Below are 21965 nucleotides of genomic sequence, written 5' to 3' on the forward strand. Positions count from 1 at the left end.
TCCCTTCCCCTCTAAAGATAAATAAATAAAATATTTTTTTTAAAAAAAAAGAATGTAACTCTGTACATATGCCAAACAGATTATAAGGAAGCTTACTGTGAAAAACACAAAGGACAAGGCTCCTTCACTAGAATCCTCAAAGGACCTAAAGTGAGGCTGTTTCAACAATTAACCAAGGCCCCAAGGAATATCATCTCAACCAGACCACTAGTATGTCACACATGTCACTCTATCACCATAACCACCACCTCTGTAATAGGCAATACAAAATAATAGATCAGAGCCGCTGGTATGGATCACTGGATGGAGTGCCAACTTGCAAACAAAAGAATCGCTGGTTCGATTCCCAGTCAGGGCACATGCCTGGATTGCTGCCAGGTCCCCAGTAGGAGGCATGTGACAGGCAACTACACATGGATGTCTCCTTCTCCCCCTCCTTTTCCTCTTTAAAAATTAATAAAATATTTTTAAAAATATAAAAACAATAAAAGCTTAGAAAGGTGTTCAAAGTAGTCTTTCCTTCTGTTAAAATACATTTTCAAATCATAACATGCACAAATAATATTTTAAATATAACTCCAACCATCTAAATTCCCTTCTGCTACTGGAGATTATGCTACTAATCCTACTGCATGCTAAATTTCCATCCATAATTGATAACTATTAGATAATAATTTCAAATTTAGTGAATAAAATCTTACACATGGAGCACATAATAAATGTAAACGCCAATAACAGGGTGCTGTACATGAGACCAGCTAACTCATTCAAGCTTACTTAGCACTTATTTACTCAAATCAATGCAATAAGTGAGATAATTGTCTCATTAAGGTCTAGAAATAGATGCCATTACTACTCAAAGAAAGTATCCATAAACCTCAGAAAAACCCAACCTGATTCCCTTGAGCAAGCAGCGTTTTCAGTCTGGCTATTTCAGCTCGCAGCTCACGGATGAGTTTGACGTTGGCGTCCTCATTAATGGTAGGCTTGTTGATGATATTTTTGGCTCTATTTGCATAGCGAAGAGTACTTAGGGTTTCTCCATAATTGACATCAGCAGGTGAAATGGCTGTGAAGAATGAATTCAAAAAATCATTTATCCAGCACTCCGTGTTTCATTTGACACAAAGTTGGTTTGCAATTTAAAAGTCAGATCAACCCCAGGTCATTGGATACACTCAATATTCATTGCCACAATAATGAATGTTAAAAATTATCTAAGGTTTATAGGAAAGGTGCTCACTATCCTAAATTAAATGTCATTTTGCCTGCCTTTAAGTGTAGACTCGGCCATCTAAACAACTCTTAAATAAGATACGAGATACTCATTGTAGTTTAGGGAGCTTTCCCTCTTAAAAATACAGGAGGAAGAGGAATTCAAGACTCCAGTAGCCCCCTCATACATGGGGTATAGGTTCAAGGCCCCCAGTGGATGCCTGAAAGCAGTGACAGTTCAAAACCCCAATCAACTCCTTCAACTCTGTTGGAGACATGGCAGCAGCTGCTTCATAGGTAGACACAGATTCTTCAGTCATTTTTATAGATTTTCGTCCAAACCTGTTTGTGTAACCATCCTTACTTGAAGTAAATAGCTATCCAAATGTGACTGACTTGAAGTCACTCATTTCAGGGGACATTTTGCTAAAGTCTGTATATAGTCTTAATGCTTTCTAGTGTGACATGTTCCCATTGATTGAAACACATTTGCTGTTCACGTCTTCCAGCCACAACTGTAATTCCTTTTCCATCTTAACTACGTATTTATCACACACAGTGGCCGTAACTTTTGTAATTTGAGTGCAAAAGCAAAAGTAGCATAGATTTCTTTTTTCTTTCTTCACAATTTCATGGACACAAGGAATATCCATTCTTATGAGGTTAGACATTAGCAACCTCAGCATACAATTTACTTTTCTTGTTAAGAACTTTCACCTTTTCACTTAAAAGAAGTACCTTATGAAGTCTACCTGGTACGCTCAAATTACCAGCCTCAGTACCCTTGCACTTTGGGGCGTCATTAAGTAAAATGAGGGTTACTTGAACACAAGCACTGTGACACCAGGACAGTTGATGTGGTAATCATCAAGATGGCTACTAAGTGACTAGCAGGCAGGTGGCCTGCGCAGTGTGAGGCTGCGAGATGACGGCTTGATTCACATGTTCAGTGAGACTGAGTGGGATGGTGTTAGATTTCAGCACGCTATTCAGAATAGTGTGCAATTTAAAACTTATGAATTGTATACTTCTGGAGCTTTTCCATTTAAGATGTTCAGACCAAAGTTGACCACAAGTAACTGAAAACACAGACAGCAAAACTATGGATCACGAGGGACTACTATATTTGTACTTCTCAATATTAAGTAGAAATTAAAAATTTTTTAAACTTCTGGAAAAATCCAGAGCATGAAAATTTTGAAAACAGTCAGTGTACCAGTTAATTCTTTCCCTCATAAAGCTATGGTTAATTATGTCCCCACCTCACCACCAACTTTAGAACTTAGGTGGCTCCACAATTGCATCCCTGGTACATACCCCAGGATAGGTCCTTCTCCAGTTATAATCTATAACTTTATAGCTTTATAATATATAACTGGAGACAGGGGAAGGGAAAGGGAGAGCAGGGGAAGAAAATTAGGGTTAGGAGGGAAACAGTTCTTGGTTTCTCCTTAAATAGTTATCTTTTCTTTGTATATTTTTCGCTCTTCTCCTACTTTTAGTTAATTAGTGAAGACATAGAAGTATATTACTGCTACTATTTGTTTTATTTATTGGGTCTTTTCCCTCTTGATTCTTAATATTAAATTCCACATTCAATGGTTTAAAATAAAAGAAAGAGTTGGGTTATTTTTACTTTATGTTCCCATAATGATTTTTATCCTATGAGTCAGTGGAGTTAAAAGTTTCAATCTCATACTGTAAGCAGAGAAAAGCTCAGACTCATTCTGCATGAATCCCAGGTTGCATAACCATGAACATGGCAAGATTACGGACATAGTAAGAGGAAAAAAAGGGTAATACGATACTCTGGACTAGAACAGTAACCTGGCTGGTATGGCTTAGTGGATTGAGCACCAGCCTGCAAACCGAAAGGTCGCCAGTTCGATTCCCAGTCAGGGTACATGCCTGGGTTGCAGGCCAGGTCCCTGCTGTGGGTGTTTCAGAGACAACCAATCAATGCATCTCTTGAACACTGATGTTTCTTCCCCTTTCTTCCCCTCTCTTTAAAAGTAAATACATAAAACCTTTTCAAAAAAGATGCCATTTCCTAATGAGACTCTTTAAACTTAAATGTTTGCAACTAATTCACATGACACACTGTGTTGAAGAAAGGAGCTTAAAATTCTTACTGGCAATCATGATAGTTTTAGAGTTTCCTCCAAGGCTATCTTTCAACAACCAAGTCAAAACAGAATCCCTGTAAGGCACAAAAACTTGCTTCTTCTTTACAAAAGGGTTTACTGCATCCTGAGATAAATCAGCTGCGGAGAAGAAAAAAGACAATTATTAAAGTTCTTTTCCTCTAATTTGACTTCAGAAAACCTTGAGGATATAACCTCAGTCTGCAACACAAACATAATTCCTTTGTGCTATTATGGACCACAAAAGACCATAGGACCAAAGAATAAGAGGAGACAGGAGACAAATATAAACCTACCTAAGGCAGAAATGACATTTCCCAGAGTCACGAGGGATTTGTTAATATTGCCCCCTTCCTTCAGTCTAACCCCGGTGGCACCAGTGGCATCGGCACGCTCACTTCCCGCAAGATCGACTAAGTGGATCTTACTCACGGTTTCACATGGCATTTCGGAATCAAATTTTGCCTACAGCAAGACAGAAAAGGAAGATTGAAGAGATATACACAGCTCTGATATTGTTTATGATACAAATTCTAATTATTTTGCACTCATCATTATGATCTCTCAGCATGGGATTTTTTTTTTAATTTGGTTGTTTCATTGGCCTTCTCACTGATTATAAAAATTCCCAAAATTAAACTCAATACATATGTGATTGTTACATTTTCTGAAGAACTATTCCATTATTCAAATCATTCAGTGTTTCTCAACAAAGGCTCACTGAGTCTGACTGCAGAATAGAAACCTAGGCACTGAGGGGCACTCAACAAAAAATATATATATAAGGAAATAAGTAATTAGTTTTGTTTTCATCTAGAATCTTCAGCATTCCGAGCACAATGGCTCCCTAAAAGATGATAAATGTAGACAACTATATAAAAGATCATTCGACCATTATTTGATATTACAAAGTTTCACAAATTATAAAAGTAATAATCTTAAATATTGTATCCCTTGGCTCTGAATTCTACCAAAAATTCTTTCCCAAAGACTTTTAACCTACATTTTACAGTCTGAACCAAAATACCAAAAGGGAATTACCATATTTTGACAGAAATTTAAGTCCCTTAGAAATTAGGAATGGCTACATCCTACTCACATTAACTAGAAAGGAGAAAAACCAGCAAAGTAAATCAAAAGCAAAGGTCTCACAAAAGGTAAAGATGAGAAGAATTTATCAATTGACCTTAGAGAATTTTTTCATTTTTTGTGTTTTTGCTCTCTGATCCCCTTATTAAGAAAATATAACCTTTTTCTATGTAATGTGTTCAGTGGTTAATATAAGCCAGGACATCCCCAAACTCCTAACATATTATTAAGCCATGAGAGGACCCTACATTTTTGCATTCATCTGTCCCACTAGCCTAGGTATTACAATATTTACCTTCAATAATTTCCAGACATGCAAAATACCCTCCACCCCTTGATTAGAATTATTCTTGTATTAGTACTTAAAAATGTTCGCTGTCCTTTAATATCATTCCAATAATCACAGTCAACACTGCAGAGTGAGCTCCATGGAGCGATAATACACCGCAACCAATCAGTTACCTTGGCCTCCAGCTGCTCTGACTTACAATCCCTTTCTCCCACAGAGCTTGCAACAATGAAAACTTTTGCTTAATTAAGCACAAAGCAAGATTTTTCATGTCCTGAACAGGGCAGAATCCTGCTAAACATCTCTTAAGAGTACACATCAGGGCATTTCAAATTACTGTGATTGTAACCACAGAGAAACTCAGCACAGAGCACATGTTCAACTCTCATTAACAAGAAAATGACAGTCAGTCACCTTTGCCTGCTGCTGCTCCTGGTTCAGCAATGATGAGTCCTCAGCTGGTGCTAATCAGCAAGTAAAGACCTCAGGGACAGAGCCAGCCATTCCCCAAATCTGCCCTTACCTGAGTGAACTTGATGGTGAAGATGGCATGAGACCTACTACTGACATCGTTCATCCCAGTTGCTGCAGTGGTACGATTGATATTTCCTGCATCCATAAGTTCTTCTACATCACTATAATTCTGTACTAAATGTTTGGACAAATCTGAAGAAAAAAAAAGAAGGGGTGAGGAAATCTCCCTAATATATAGTAAACGGAATAAGAAACTTAGCTCTATGAAATAATACACAACTGGACAAAGATCTTTTACATGTTCCTACAGAGGGGTAGTTAATAACTCACTGGGAGCTGGGTCTCTTGGGGTCAGATCCCAGCTCTGTGGCTTACTGAGTCACATAGCCCACCACACCTCAGTCATCTCATCTAGATAATGCATGCCTAATGTGGGGATAAATGTTAGCTATTCTCATCAGTCTCATTAGCTTTAGTCATAGCACACAGAAGGAAAAAGTAAACACTGACTTCAGGCAACACTGCAAAAGCATTTTTTAAATCCTCTTTTAAAACTTTTCATTCATTTTCTTGGGAACATTCACATAATTCCAAAGTCAAATACTACAAAACGTGTAAAAAGTGTCCCCCCTCCCCCTCCCCTACCACCCACTCCTTCCATCCCCCCTGTCAGGCAACCCAATGTCACCATTTCCTCCATGCCCTTCTAGAAAGAACCTGTACATATACAAAAAAATTACATATGTTAAAAAAATATTTTCCCCTTTCACACAAATGGCAGCATACCAAAAACAGTTTTACATCCTGCTTTTTTCTATGTAATAATGATTTAAGAATATTCTGTACCAGTTAAGGTGATTCCTCATTCATTCTTATAGCTGCAGAGCATTCAACTGTCTGAATACACCATAACCAATTTAACCACTGCCTATTGAGATTATAGAGGTTGTATACATTTGGTTTCCAATTACCAGGAACACTACTATAAATAACATTGTACACAGGTCTTTTCAAATGCATGTAAATATTTATGCAGAATAAATTCTTAAGAGGTGGAATAGCCTGATGAAAGCACATTTGAAATTTTGAGAGATAATGCAAAAATTTTTCTCCATAGAGGGCAATTAAGACCCAGCAGTAGTATATAAGACTGCCTATCTCCTAACACTGTTCTGTCAGGCTTACTTACATAGGCCAGAGATAGGTAACAAATGTAATCTTAAAGAATTTTTATTTTACTTTTCTCTATGAATGAGGCTGAAGATTCTTTCCTCCATTTAAAAATTACCCATATTTCTATTTCTATGAGCAGTCTGTTGACATCCTTTGTTCATTTTTCTACTTAGTTGTAGGACCTCTCCTTATTGATTTATAGAAGCTCTTTATATACAGTAAGAAAATTAGTCCTTTGTCTGAAACTTGAATTGAAAATATTTCCCTATTATCTAGGTTGTCTTTTTACTTTGCTTATGGTTTTTCTGCCAAGTATAAAGTTATTTTTTAGCACTTTAAATTTAACACATTTATTTCATGCTTTCTAGTTTTAAGTCAAATTTCTTAAAGCTTTCTCTTCTCCAAACTTCTGGAAATAAGTAACTTAATAACTCATGTTCCCCCAATGTCTGAATGGCAAATTTATTAGAAACTAAATCCTCACGTATACCTACATCAGATTCTGGATGTTTTACCTAGTTTGATTATTCTGTCTCTTCATAAACCAGAGTTATAATATGTTTAACATCTGATAAGACAATTAAAGGAAAAACATGAAAGCAGTTAGGCTAAATCTATTAACAATAATAGCTATTACAAACTCCATGAAAGAAATACATAATCACACACTTTACTTTGGGCATAAAAGGCAAAAGTTCAATTGGCAATTTAATAAAATGCAAAATGGTACACTTGATAGCTGCAGGTAAAAAGAATAACCATAACAGGAACATCTTTCAACCCACAACCAGTTCTCAGTCTTGCCTCCAAAGAGACACACACAAAAGACAATCACACAAAAGCACATTCATGTATATGATTCCTACAAGCCAGCCATTACTTGGCTGCCTTATTCAAAATAAGTGAGGATAGTTTTTGTTTTGTTTTTATAAAAAGCAGCTTAAATCCAGTCTCTTTTTAAAATAATTAGCACTGGCCATCCCATCACTCAACTATACTTGTGATTCCACACAACTGATTGTAACACAGCTAACTAAAACAAATACTAAGAACCACAGCACAGGCTACTCTGCAAATATCCTTCTCAAAAGGCAAGACAACTTAGAATCTCCTTATGGTTATGCATTACCATTAGTGTGAGTAAAAATATACAGCTAAAATGCAACACCATTTAAAAGGAAAGGTTATAAGGTTGCTTATCTTGCCTGAGAACACTGGAAAATAAATTACCAGAGGGTTCCTAAAGTCAGAGGAAATCTATAGGCAAGCCTCAGGAAATGAGTGAATGCGCAGTGAAGTATAAATTCATTAAATAAATATTGAAGAGGTAAATATAGATTACCTCCTCGCACAACCACTGCAAAAATTACACTAAACTACAAAACAACTATCACCCACAGTCATGAGAAAATCAAGCTGTATAAATGTCCAACAACCAAGAAATTTAAAAAGTCACATTCATCCAGACAGGTAGAAAGGACGGAGATGTGGAGACACCGTATGGGTAATCCCACACCCACATGTGATGGGTAAAAATTGGGAAAAAAACCTTGGGAATGAGGGATCACAGGTCCACAACTGACCACCCAGCCCAGGGTTCCAGTGTCAGGAAGATAAGTTCCCATTACTTATGGCTGTAAAAACCACTGGGGCAGCAGGCAGAAGAAACTGCACAAATTCTCTGGTGTCTCCTCTTAAAGGGCCCACAACAAACTTAGGACAACTGTAGAATCACTTCCTTTGGGATCTTGCACTGGGGCAACACACAGGGAGAAACTGAAGTGTCTGGCATCAAAGACAGTGCCAAAGGACAGCTTCCTCCCAGACAAAACTCCAGAAGCCAGGCAGCAGCATTTTTCCCTTTCTGAGCCCTTCTCCACTCAGAGCCATGGAGCACTGACACCATATCTGCAACTCCATTAACATGGTTCACACTGGTTGCCCCACCCTGGTGCTTACCCAAGGCTCCATCCCATCCAACTTACCAGCACACTTTTCTATAACAGGCCATACCACTAAGACAGCAGCTCTACTTAATACATAGAAACAAACACAGGGAGGCTGCCAAAATGAGGAGACAACGAAACATGGCCCAAATGAAAGAACAGAACAAAACTCCAGAAAAAGAACTAAACAAAATGGAGATAAGCAATCTATCAAATGCAAACGTCAAAACACTGGTTATTAGGATGCTCAAGGACCTCACTGGGCACTTCAACATCATCAAAAAGACCCAGGCAGAAATTAAAGATACATACACTAAGTGAAATAAAGAAAAATTTACAAGGAACCAACAGTGCAGTGGATGAAACCAAGAATCAAATCAATGATTTTGAACATGAGGAAGAAAAAGACATTGAATCAGAACAGCGAGAAGATAAAAGATTCCAGAAACATAAAGATAGGGTATGGAACCTCTGAGGAAACTTCAAACACACCAACATTCTAATCAAAACAGTGCCAGAAGGAAACAAAAAAGAGCAAGAAATTAGAAATGTATTTAAAAAATAATAATGAAAGAAAACTTTCCTCTTTGATGAAAGATATAGGCATTCAAGTTCAGGAAGCACAGAGTCCCAAACAAGATGGACACAAAGAGGGCCACACCAGACACATCATAATTAAAATGATGTGTTAAAGATAAAGAGAGAATCTTAAGCAGGAGGAGAACAGCAGAGAATTACCTACAAAGGAGTTCCCATATGACTGGCAGCTAATTTCTCAAAACAAACTTTTCAGGCAAGAAGGGACTTGCAAGAAGTATTCAAAGTGTTGAAAAGCAAGAACCTACAACCTAAATTACTCTATCCAGCAAAGCTATCATTTAAAATGGAAGGGCAGATAAAGTGCTTCCCAGACAAGGTAAAGCTAAAGGAGTTGATCATTCACCAAGCCCTTATTACATGAAATGTTAAAGGAACTTATTTAAGAAAAAGAAAATCAAAACCATGAACATTAACATGGCAATGAATTCACAACTATCAACAACTGAATCTAAAAAACTAAGTAAACAAGCAGAACTGAAACACAATCATAGATATGGAGATCATTTGGACAATTATCCGTTGGGCGGGGAGGGGAAGAATGGGGGAAAAGGTACAGGGATTAAGAAGTACAAATTGGCAGGTACAGAATAGATAGGGGGACGATAAGAACAGTATAGGAACTGAAGTTGCTAAATAACTTATATGTATGACCCATGGACGTGAACTAAGCAGAAATTGATGGAGGGAATGGGGGCTACTGGGTGGAGGGGGCAAAGGGGAAAAATTGGGACAACTATAGTAGCATAATCAGTAAAATACATTACTTAAAAAAACATTGTGTAGCAACAGACATCAATTTTACAATAATAAACTGTCAAAATAAAAAAAATTAAACTCTCACTATTATTCTTTTTTCCCCTCAAAACTATTATTTTTGCACAAATTCCCAATAAGAATAGGGCTTCAAAATGTTCACTCTTACCCTCAACATATGGTCCTTCTTTTGGATGCTCACGGACTCTTAAGTTGAAGGTTTTGGATGACTTCCGCCTAAGTAGATCTCTCACACGTTCGTTATAAATTTCTAAGTAGCTAAAAATTTTAAATAGAATTGAAATCAGAGAACTGATCTTAGATATTAAAAATAACAACAGTAACATGCATTAATAGTTGGTAACTATGATCAAGTACTTTGCTAAGCACTCTACACGGAATATTTCATTTAATACTGACAATGACCCAAAGGTAAGTTCTACAATTATTCCCATTTTATAGGTTAGGCAATGAAGGACTAGGGTGATTTAAACAATTTGTCCAAGGCCATACAGCTAATAAGAGGTCAAGCAGTCATGAGAACTCTTAATTGCTTTATCTGTCTTCAAAACCCCTGAAGAAATAGGCTCACAGAAACATTTAATTTCGAAGAGGAAAAAACACCTCAATTATCCAGATTTATTTAAAAATCAGATTTATTATGATGCCACCAACATAAAGAAAAACACAAACCTTATTCAACTAAAAGAATAAGGTAAGTGAACTGGGTATACACTTAAAAGTCAAATGCTCACTCCATTTCAGCAAAACATCCAAAATTTGTGTTTCTGACCAACCTGGGTTATTTTCACCAACCTCCCAAATCCTGATTCACATTGTACCCAAGAAAGTCATAGAAAACAAATGTTTTTAAAGCTTTTATGCCCAAATACCATAGCTCAGGAAGGTTCCCTTCAGGAACCCAAAGGCTTTATGCACTTCCGGGAACCTAAAAGCAAGTTCTGGCCAAGCTCACACTCACTCCAGCCATGGACCCTACCTGACTTCAGTTCGAAAAGATGCTTCATCCCATCTGGTGGTTTCATTTATTCGACTAAAGAGCCCTTCACATATCCGAGGTATTAAACCAGAATCACCCTGCAGTGGGAAAGAGGAATGGCAACAGCTGTCATGAAACAAAAGCAACTGGTGATTGAACAGGTACTCTGCGCAGGCCAATCCCACGCCTACCACCCAGCACCCAACACACATCACTTACCACTGCTTCCCACTCTCTCAAATAAGAGGATTGAGCTTTCTAATTTCTACACACTGAAATTGTAGTAATATATGGCTATCAGCTGCCAATCAGCTAAATCATGGCTTGAAAACATAAGAAAACTTATTCTCTAACTTTCAAACAAGACAAGCTACAGCTCTAGAATAAATATTAAAAATATGATCCAGTCAAATGACCAGAGAAGGTGAACTGTACACTGGACAGAAAAGAAACACCAAGGAAACCTTAGTAAATCCTCAAAATAGCTAATAATTATCTTAAAACTTAGGTGACAGAACCACATTAAAACATGCAGGCTATCCCTCCTTCGATGCACTAATCGCTACACAGACCTTCCTAGGCAGGAAGTGCTTTATGTGTTATATTACTTATACCACATGGACACAATCAGTAATTTTCATGTTTCACTCAGCATTAACAAGCTGATGAACATCAGAACAACACAAGAGAAGAGGCAAAAGATTGTTAGGAAACTGAAACTTCAAAGTCTCAATGTTTTCTTCTAAAGTCCATCCTCATGTTCACTCAGTCCCACACCCCAAAGTTAAAAGAAATACCATCACAGCTTTAACAGATTTTTTCTTTATACCATGAAATATGTACCAATTCTTATCAAGAAGAAGTAAGGCTTTCTCCATGCATTTTGTTCTTTAAAAAATATATATTTTTAAAAATTCACAAATATAGTACCCAACTGTAAGGTCAGAGCAAACAGCAACAATTTAAGAGTGCTTTAAGGCCTGGCTGGTGTAACTCAGTGGATTGAGCACGGGCCTGCAAACCAAACAACTGCTGTTCGATCCCCAGTCAGGGCACATGCCTGGGCTGCAGGCCAGTTCCCAGCAGGGGATGCATTAGAAGCAACCATACACTGATATTTTTCTCTCTCTCTCCTTCCCATCCCCTCTAAAGATAAATAAATAAAATCTTTAAAAAAGAGTGCTTTATACACCTGTAACTTAGAAAAAATAGCTATAGGGTAATTTAACTTTCAGATAAGGCTGCTGTTTTTCCCCCCAAAGGCACAGTAGGAGAGTAGGAAGAGAAACTTAATGATAAAAGGAAATGCATCTGTTTGCTCTTTCCTATTTATTCTTCCTCACTTGTCAGCACTGAGGCCTCTCCCTCACAACATCTTTCTACTAATCACATCAAGGAAACGCCTGGAGTTAGAAGCCAGTACACGTGCACTGAAATGCTTTTATCTGGAATAACCGAGCCTCCTTTACTGCACATGCACCACCAAACCCTTAGCTCGGAAGGCACCACTGTGCTGGCCAGCAAGAAGCTTGCAATCTGCTGCTACTATTTCCATCCAGATCGTACCACAAGTATGAAAATCAGTGAACAGGTTTCACCACAACATAAAAAAAGTAAGACACACAGCACTATCTAGATCTGGAGAAAATACAGATGAGATAAAGTTCAGGCAAAAATGCCTAGTTTTTACTCCTCATATTTGGGGGCACATATAACTTAAAGATCTCTTAATTTATGCAGCGTAACTACTAAACTCTATGTCCTATGATTATAGCCATACACAAGCCATACAAACTATATAGTTCTAACCCTTTTTATGTATTTGTTGAATTTCTGTGGCACATTTCTACCAAAAAGAATTTCTTTACATTTTTCTTGGGGAAAAATGTTTTGAATAATTTTAAATTGAAGAGAGTTCAGTAATTTTATTCAAACTGTTGTGCTGGCAGAAAAGAAGAATAAATTACTTGAGTGCCCAGCATACATTTTGGATAAGATTATAGAGCCTTTAAAAACAGAAAATAAACCGAAACTTGCATCCATTATTCAGGCTTATAAACTTAAAACTGTTTCTAATTTAAAATCTCTCAAATGAAATTTAGTCCAACCTATTACTGAGTTTGATCTTATTGTGAAAGAATGATCAGATCATGAAAAGCAAGTTGGTACAGAAAAGTAGATAATACAGACAATTTTATCAGTTTAAAGAGAGATAACAAAAATTTTTCTTCCCACAGTGTGTAAACAACATACAGAATTTCCCATCATAGTGTATGACTTTCCCGATCCAGTCTGTCCATAGGCAAAGACGCAAGCATTATAACCTTCAAATGCAGACTTCACAACATCTGTCCCAAGGGCTTTGAAAACCTGAAAGCCAAAAAGAAAAAAAAGATACAATTACCACAGATTCAAATAAAAGTCCCTTCAGTGTTAACAATATCTTGAATGCTACTTTTATCTCATAAGGATTACATTACATTAATAAATCACTGCAGAACCATTAACAATAGAGTATATGTGACTGTGTGTGTATATATATATACATGTATATATATATATACACATATAATATATATATATATATATTCCCAGGTTTATAATAAGGAAACTTTTTAAACAAGCAGAAAGCAACCTTTATCCTTTTTCCTACTTATATTAACAAAAAATTCCTTAAATATAAAAATGTAAACAATGCAAAGTGACAATCATACATAAAGCAAGGATGATTTTAAAGCATAATGATTTACCATTTTAGAAATAAACTTATAAAGTTATTCATTCTATCAGAGGTTCCAGAAACTAAATATTCAAAACCCAAAAGTCACAGAAGCCAGAAGTTATTGCCCAAACCACGCCAAACCAATGCCATCATTTTTAGAGTCTGGCTATTCACCACAATAAGTGCCTGAAGTGGATGAAGCAGCATGGCTGCACTCCCCAAAGTCAGAAACCAGATCCCTTTTCCTACTTGGATATTTGCCCAAGATGGAGAGGATGTGCAGCCAAGCTGTGTGGGGCCTGTGCCCATGTCTGCTGCTCCACATAACTACAATGGGACATCTGAGGTAAAGGACAAATAGTTCACCCAGACAATTAATGTACATGAAGCAAATCAAGATGAGGGGTCATCCTAGATACAGCTATCTGGGAAGGGGACCAAACAAAGCTTTCCAAATCCCCACAAGCCTTCACGTCACCCCTACCCTATCGGACTAGCATTCCAAGGGCACACAAAATATCTCCCTGCTTTATAGCAAGGCACATCAGGACTTCTGGGCAAGATGGAGGCATAGGCAGATATACTTTGCTTCCTGGAACAACAAAAAAAAGGACACCGACAAATTTAAAAACAACCAGATCTGACAAAAAATCAAACTGTAGGGAAGCCCGACAACCAAGAAGTTCGAAAAGAAACATCCAAATAGACTGGTAGGAGGGGCAGAGACAGGCAGCCAGAGTGGAGAGGACTCACTGTGAGGTGGCAGCTGGCTGGTGAGGTAGAGACTGATGGAGCAGGCGGTCCCACATTTGTGTACAGATAAACCAGAAGGAACAACTGGGGAGTAAGACAAAACACTCAACCCAGGGTTCCAGTGCAGGGAAATAAAGCCTCAAACCACCAATTGAAAACACCTGTGGGGGCTGAGGGGGCAGCAGTTTTCTCCTGTGGGGAGAAACCCCCAGCCTCACAGGAGAGTTCCTGGAGAGACCCACAGGGTCCTAGAATGTACCCAAAACCATCTACCTGCAAATCAGCACCAGAAGGGCCCAATTTGCTTGTGGGTAGCAGAGGAAGTAACTGAAAACTGGCACAGAGCTAAGCAAGTGGCATTGTTCCCTCTTGGGCCCCTCCTCGGCCCCTCCTCTACACATAGAACCACAACGCAGCTTCGTGGTGGCCCCACCCTGGTGAATACATAAGGCTTCACCCCTTACTACAACAGGCATGCAGGCACACAAAAATATGGCCCAAATGAAATAACAGATCAAAGCTCCAGAAAAAATACACCTAAGCAACAAAGAGACAGCCAACCTATCAGATGCACAGTTCAAAATACAAGTGATCAGGATGCGCACAGAAATGGTCCCAAGATAGAGGGAAAAGTGAAGGCTATGCAAAGAGAATTTGAAGTAAAGGAAAATGTACAGGGAACCAACAGTGACGAGAAGGAAACTAGGACTCAAATCAACGGTGTGGACCAGAAGGAAAATATAAACATTCAACCAGAACAAAATGAAGAAACAAGAATTCAAAGCAATGAGGAGAGGCTTAGGAATTTCTCCCTAAGGGGAAACTTTAAACAGTCCAACATCTGAACTATAGGGGTGCCAGAAGGAGAAAAGGAAGAGCAAGAAATTGAAGACTTATTTAAAAACATAATGAAGAACTTGCTCAAGCTGGCAAAGGAAATAGCCTTTCAGGACGTCCAGGAAGCTCAGAGAGTCCCAAAGAAGTTGGACCCAAGGACACACATAATCACCAAGGCACATCATAATCACATTACCCAAGATTAAAGATAAGGAGAAAATTTGAAAAGCAGCAAGAGGAAAGGAAAGAGTCACCTGCAAAGGAGTTCCTATCAGACTGTCAGCTGATTTCTCCAAAGAAACCTTACAGGCAAGAAGGGCTGGAAAGAAGTATTCCAAGTCATGAAAGGCAAGGACTTACATCCAAGATTACTCTATCCAGAAAAGCTTGCATTTAGAATGGAAGGTCAGATAAAGTGCTCCCGAGATTAGGTCAAGTTAAAGGAGTTCATCATCACCAAGCCCTTATTATATGAAATGCAACATATAATTTAAGGACTTCTCTAGAGGACTTATCTAAGAAAAAGTAGATCAAAAATACAAACAGCAGAAGTTCCGGCCAAGATGGAGGCGTAGGTAGAAACCCTTCACTTCCTTGCACAACCAAAAGGAGGTAACCACCAATCTAAAACCAATAAACAACCAAAATGGCCAGAAAAACAAACTGCATGGAACTCTGACAACCAAAGAATTAAGAAAAAAATCTACCAGAATAACCAGATAGGTAAGGCGACAGACAGCAGGGGCCCACTCAGAAAAACCTCAGAGAGGCAACTGGGGGCGGGGCTGGTTGCCAAGCTCAGAAGAGCTGCATGGGAGGGGCTGGCTTAGTTGGAAAACTGATACACAGAGCCCTAGCCTCCCTGACAGATACTCCCAGGCTGACAGGAGAGTCTGTAGGAAAGTGCGCTAGCGAGGAACAGGCCAGCTGCATTGTTCCCTCCCTGGGCTCTCCCCCACAGGAAATGTAGGAAAGAGGGTTGTCGCGCCTGGGTGAATACCTAAGGTCTTGCCTTTTACAACTTAGCAGGAACGCCAAGACAAAGAAATATGGCCCAAATGAAATAACACAGCAAAACCTCAGGACTAACCAATGAGGAGACTGCCAACCTACCTGATGAAGAATTCAAAGTCTTGGTAATCCAAATGCTCACAGAACTGATTGAGAGCTTGGTTGAAAGATGAAAGAACAAATGAAAGACACCCAAAATGAAAAAAAGCAAAATATCCAGGGAACCAAAAAGCCTCTGCATCTAAAGGCCCAACAGCAAGTTTCCTCTTCACATACCCTCAACATCAACGACAAGGTCCCTATCCTACCTGGAAAGATCCCCTCCTCCCACTAACTCTTATGAAGAAGCAAAAGATAGGGATCTCAGGGAGACTCGGGGCTCCAGACCACCCATTTTAGATTCATTTTCACCACCATTCAAAGAAAATGAGGAAAAACTCTTCAATTCTCTCTGATTAAACAAAAGGTAACCATCATTTTAACCATTTCAGTCTAATGGATAAGAACAGCCTTCCATAAACTTCCCAAAGAAAAAAGGAGTTTCCCTTATAGTTTTGTCTAGGATAAAACAGTCATGGAAAATATACTGAATTAGCCAAAATATCCATTTGGTTTTTTCCATATAATGGCTCCAGTAGTCCTCAGTTGTCTTTAACTTCATTCGAAACAATTTTGTTAGATTGTATTGTGACAGCTGTCATACCATCATGCATTAAAAAAAATCAAAATTGGTGAACTTCTGTGCAGCCATTTTAATACTGAAGATGGAAGAAAATATGCAACATTTTTAATGTATTATGCTTTATTATTTCAAGAAAGGCAGAAACACAACTGAAACACACAAAAGAAGATTTATGCAGTGTATAGAGAAGGTGCTATGAGTGACTGTATGTGTCAAAAGTGGTTTGCAAACTTTCCTGTACTATTTTTTTTTAAAAGATTTTATTTATTTCTTTAGAGGGGAAGGAGAGAGAGAGAAACATCAATGTATGGTTGCCTTTTGTGCATCCCCTGCTGGGAGTTGGCCTGCAGGGAACCAGCCTGCAACCCAGGCATGAGCCCTGACTGGGAATCAAACCACAATCCTCTGGTTCGCAGGCCGGTGCTCAATCCACTGAGCTACATCAGCCAGGCTTTCCTGTACTATTAACATTTGGGCCAAATAACTCTTTGCTGCAGGGCTGTCTCATGCATTGGAAGACGCAGAGCAGCCCTCCTGGACTCTGCCCACTAGAAGCCAATAGTGGGAGATAGTCAAAATGTCCAAATCAGTAAAGTTATTGGTGAAAATTAAAAATGTGTCTTTTATTTTACAGAAAAAAACTAAAAAGACACTTTGGTCAACCCAACATTTAAACCAAACCCCAAAGTTTTCAAAATGAAATTTTTGCCTAGTGTTAAAATCCACACCCACCATTTTGCTACTGTTTTATTTTCCACGAAGTTAACTCAGCTGGAGTTATCTGACAGAGGGGCCAGGGGCCTGGGGGATAGGAAGTTAAAGGGCAGTCACAGGTGCTGCCAGGGGTATGACTGTAAATGCAGGTCTGGAGGCACTGAGACACAGGCCTGGCTCAATCTCAGCTTCAAGTAACCCACCCAAAGATAGCTAAGGACCCAGAGAAGCATTCAGACACTGCCCACATCTCTGGGGTTCCTGGCAAGGAAAAGAGGCTGGCTACCCATCACAACTCCCACAAAGGAGGTATTTACCATCATCTACCAAACCACATAGGGAGGGAAGAGCTGATTTTAAGAGGCTGCTCTCCCCACTGGCATTAAACCCCACTGAGATCATCACCTGGCCAGGTTATCCAAAAGCCATCTTCCAGCTTATCTGAGCAGACTTGAAAGCTAATGTGCAGTTATCCTAAGTATCACAGGGCCTCACTTGATGGGAATTGCCCACCAGAGGGCGCTATTAAAACAGAAGACTCTTCGATCCAGTTTGTCAATAGGGATATTTCAGGTTTTAAGTTTCTCCAGGGTTGAATCAAACAGCAGGTTGTGTGAGATCAAAGACTCCCTCTGGAGTTTTGAAGAATCATTAAGAAAATGAAACCTTATCTAATGGCCTTTAATTTACATGAGTTTAGCTTTAAATAGCTTACTAATGTTTTTCTAAATCTAAAATTAATTTGGAAGAAAGAAATAGTCATGGTCGTCTTACTTGGTGTTCATTTAACATTAAGGGACATTCGACTTTATAGTAATAGGCATGCTGTATTTTCTCAAGATGTCTTTTTACATTAAATTTATTAGGGTGACATTGGTAATAAAACCATAGAGGTTTCAAGTGTACAATTCTATGACACATCACCTGTATACTGCACTGTGTGTTTATCACCCAAAGTCAAATCTTCCAACACCATATATTTGACCCTCTTCTACCCTTTCCTAACCCCAACCTCCTTCCTTTTGGTAACCTCCACAGGGTTGTCTGTGTCTATGAGTTTTCATTTGATTTTTTCTTGTTTGTTCCTTTGTTGCTACCAGTTTTAAATCCCACATATGAATAAAATCATATCATTGTCTTTTTCTGACTTATTTTGCTTAGCGTGATACTCTTAAGGTCCATCCATGTTGTCGCAAATGGCAGCATTTCATCTTTTCTTGTGGCTGAAGTAGTAGTCCACTGTACATATTTTTATGTACCACATTTTCTTTCCAGATCATATATATCTTTCAAGATGCCTTTACAGTAAAATAAAAACAAAAAGGAGAAGGGGAAGCAGAAGGAGGCAAGCAGGGGGAAGAGGAAGGGGAAGAAAAGGAGACAGAAGAGGAGAAAGAGGAGATGAGGATGAATAGGAAGAACAAGAATGGAAAAGGAAGAAGACGACAGACATTGTGCTAAGTTTGCATCTTCCCATTTATGGCAGGAATACAACCAGTCAGCTCAATTCCTGTGCCAAGTATGGCAGCATGAAAACTTCAGTCAACATTTGAAATTGAAGGCACTTTTAGAACAGCTATTGAAATAAGCCATGAGGGAAGATTACCTCTTCTTTAATAATGTGTTTAAAAATAAGTATTTTCTTGTGTCTATGCTGGTTTTATAACATGTGCTTGTACTAGAAAATAGTGTTTAGTTTTTCAATTTAATGGAACAATCTCAGATTATTTTAGAAAGTCAAAGAACTCAAAGCATCTGAGAAGAGATGCTACACATACACCTGAAGCATGAAAACTACCCTTATCAGCTAAAAACTTTCACAATCTAAAACTATTTTTAAATTTTGGGCATTAAGCTAAACCTGTTACTGCTTTCCTAATCTTGACTCTTGAAGAATTGGTAAATATCATCTGTTCCCATAATTTATTACCATCAGTAAACAAGTTCTTTCCTTCAGCAAATGTAGAGTGTCATCTTCAACGCGACAGGCCATGCCGTCACACACCACTCTACTCTCTGTCCCTGGGCCTTCCCTCAGCACAGCCCTCTGTCCCCAAAAGGCCTCAAATTCAGTTTAAGGGGGGGATCCAGCTGCTCATTAAGTGAGTTAGAAGTGGAGAACTTCACAGCCTTTCATTCAACCTCTGTTGAAGACATTCTAAAAATTGTAGAGTGAACTGGCTGTTCTCCCTTAACAAATTCCCTCATACCAGCCACTTCATTGCCATTCCTACATTAAAGCCAAAATCTAGAATCCAATATCTATAACATTCAATTCCTCCCCAGACTCCTAGCTACCAACAATGATTAATCCAACTGCCGAAACACTGAAGTCAGCCTCACTCATTCATTTATTCATTCAGCAGTGCTTCCCTATCCATCTATCATTTAGAACACACCAATCCTTTTCTCTTAAACCTTATACATCTGCCCCACGATTTCAGCTCTGCTACTATCAACTCGATTAGGTCCATGGACTTAAGCAAATTATTTGAGCTCACTGAGTCTCTCTGATAAAGAAAAATAGAGCTCAAGTTGACTTTGTTTGGGTCCTGTGAGGATTAAGTGAGATAGTGTACACGAGCACAAAGCAGTTTCCAAAACCAATACAAATTCAAGCAGCATCATTTCATCTTTCTAGTCCTGGCCCCTCTTTCATACCAGACACATCATCACTCTTTTTGGCTCTCAATCTTACTGCCCTTTCTACATTTCCCTAGTGCTGAATCAACATTTTCTGGAAGATTTAATCCAGTCCTCTCCTCTAAAAAATTTCTCTAGTATACAACCTTTTTTTTTGCATATACATGAATGTTTATTATAGTATTTGTCACAACCACGACAATATCTAAAATACCAACCATAGTAGGTTGAATAACAAACGAAGAACAGTCATTCAGTGCACTACTATAAAACAGTTAAAATGGGTTAACTTGAATTACAGGTATCAAACTTGATAAATATCAAGACAATGATAAAAAAAAAGACAAGTTATACAATACATGTGCAAAATCCCTTTATATAAATTTTGAAATATAAAATCACGGTATATCTTTTTTGTGCATTTTTAATTAAACTATTTTAAATTTTCAGTTACTTTTTAAACATTTTTTTTGTTGTTTTAAGTANACAGGTATCAAACTTGATAAATATCAAGACAATGATAAAAAAAAGACAAGTTATACAATACATGTGCAAAATCCCTTTATATAAATTTTGAAATATAAAATCACGGTATATCTTTTTTGTGCATTTTTAATTAAACTATTTTAAATTTTCAGTTACTTTTTAAACATTTTTTTGTTGTTTTAAGTAGTTTTCTGCCTCCCCCCGCACCATTCCCCACCACACCCTCTCCTTCCTCTGTTTTTACCCCCCCCCCCTTGTTATTGTCCATGGGTCCTTTATACCTGTTCCTGTAAACCCTTCACCCTTTCCCCCATTATTCTCCGCCTTCACCCCTCTGGTCACTGTCAGCCTGTTCTTAATTTCAATGTCTTTGGCTACATTTTGTTTGCTTGTTGATTTTGTTCATTAGGTTCCCCTTAAATATGAGATCATATATTTGTCTTTCAATGCCTGGCTTATTTCATTTAGCATAATGCTCTCTAGTTCCATCCATGCTGTTGCAAAGGGTAGGAGCTCCTTCTTTCTTTCTGCTACATAGAATTTCATTGTGCAAATGTACCATAGTTTTTGGATCCATTCATTTACTGGTGGGCACTTAGGTTGCTTCCAGCACCTGGCTATTGTAAATTGTGCTACAATGATCATTGGGGTGCATAGGTTCTTTTGGATTGGTGTTTAAGGTTGTTAGGATATAATTGTAGTAGTGGAATTTGTGGGTCAAAGGGCACTTCCACTTCAGTTTTCTGAGGAAATTCCATACTGTTTTCCATAGTGGTTACACCAGTCTGCAATCCCACCAACAGTGAACTAGGGTTCCCTTTTCTCCACAACCTCTCCAACATTTGTTGTTTATTGCTTTGTTTATAATGGCCATTCTGACCAGTGTGAAGTGGTATCTCATTGTGCTTTTAAGTTGCAACTCTCTGTTGGCTAGAAATACTGAACATGTTTGCATGTGTCTCTGGATCCTCTACATGTCCTCCTTGAAGAACCGTCTGTTCATGTCCTTTACTTGCTTATCTTCTTTGAGTAGAGTCATGTGAGTTCTTTATATATTTTGGAGATCAAACCCTTGAGTGAGGTATCATTGGCAAATATGTTTTCCCATACGGTTGGTTCTCTTCTCATTTTAATGCTGTTTTCTTTAGCCATGCAGAAGCTTTTTATTTTGATGAGATTCCATTTGTTTATTCTTTCCTTTGTGTCACTTGTTCTAGGGGACATATCAGTGAATTTATTGCTGCATGGAATATCTGAGATGTTCCTCCCTATGTTCTCCTCTAGGACTTGTATGGTGTCATGACTTATATTAAAGTCTTTTATCCACCTTGAATTTATTTTGGTGCATGGTGTAAATTGGTGCTTGAGTTTCATTTTCTTGCATGTAGCTGTCCAGCTCTCCCAACACCAATTGTTGATGAGGCTATCTTTATC

At 38.3% G+C, this 21965-nt stretch overlaps 1 protein-coding gene across 5 annotated transcripts in view; it reads right to left on the reverse strand.

Annotated features, from left to right (window-relative positions):
• The window catches only part of KIF16B (kinesin family member 16B), a 325810-nt gene that overhangs the window by 255706 nt on the left and 48139 nt on the right, over nucleotides 1-21965 (reverse strand). For all 5 annotated transcript variants that reach the window (XM_037043081.1, XM_037043080.1, XM_037043079.1 and 2 more), the window contains exons 4-10: nucleotides 12937-13053; nucleotides 10684-10781; nucleotides 9853-9962; nucleotides 5261-5403; nucleotides 3656-3824; nucleotides 3348-3479; nucleotides 894-1069 (exon numbers count right to left, since the gene is read on the reverse strand). In XM_037043081.1, coding sequence (XP_036898976.1) covers nucleotides 894-1069; nucleotides 3348-3479; nucleotides 3656-3824; nucleotides 5261-5403; nucleotides 9853-9962; nucleotides 10684-10781; nucleotides 12937-13053 — 945 coding nt within the window. The remainder of the gene's footprint in view (nucleotides 1-893; nucleotides 1070-3347; nucleotides 3480-3655; nucleotides 3825-5260; nucleotides 5404-9852; nucleotides 9963-10683; nucleotides 10782-12936; nucleotides 13054-21965) is intronic.

The sequence above is a fragment of the Sturnira hondurensis genome, unplaced genomic scaffold (assembly GCF_014824575.4).
Source record: "Sturnira hondurensis isolate 20B ecotype Veracruz unplaced genomic scaffold, ASM1482457v3 Scaffold0003874, whole genome shotgun sequence".
Taxonomy (NCBI): Eukaryota; Metazoa; Chordata; class Mammalia; order Chiroptera; family Phyllostomidae; genus Sturnira; species Sturnira hondurensis.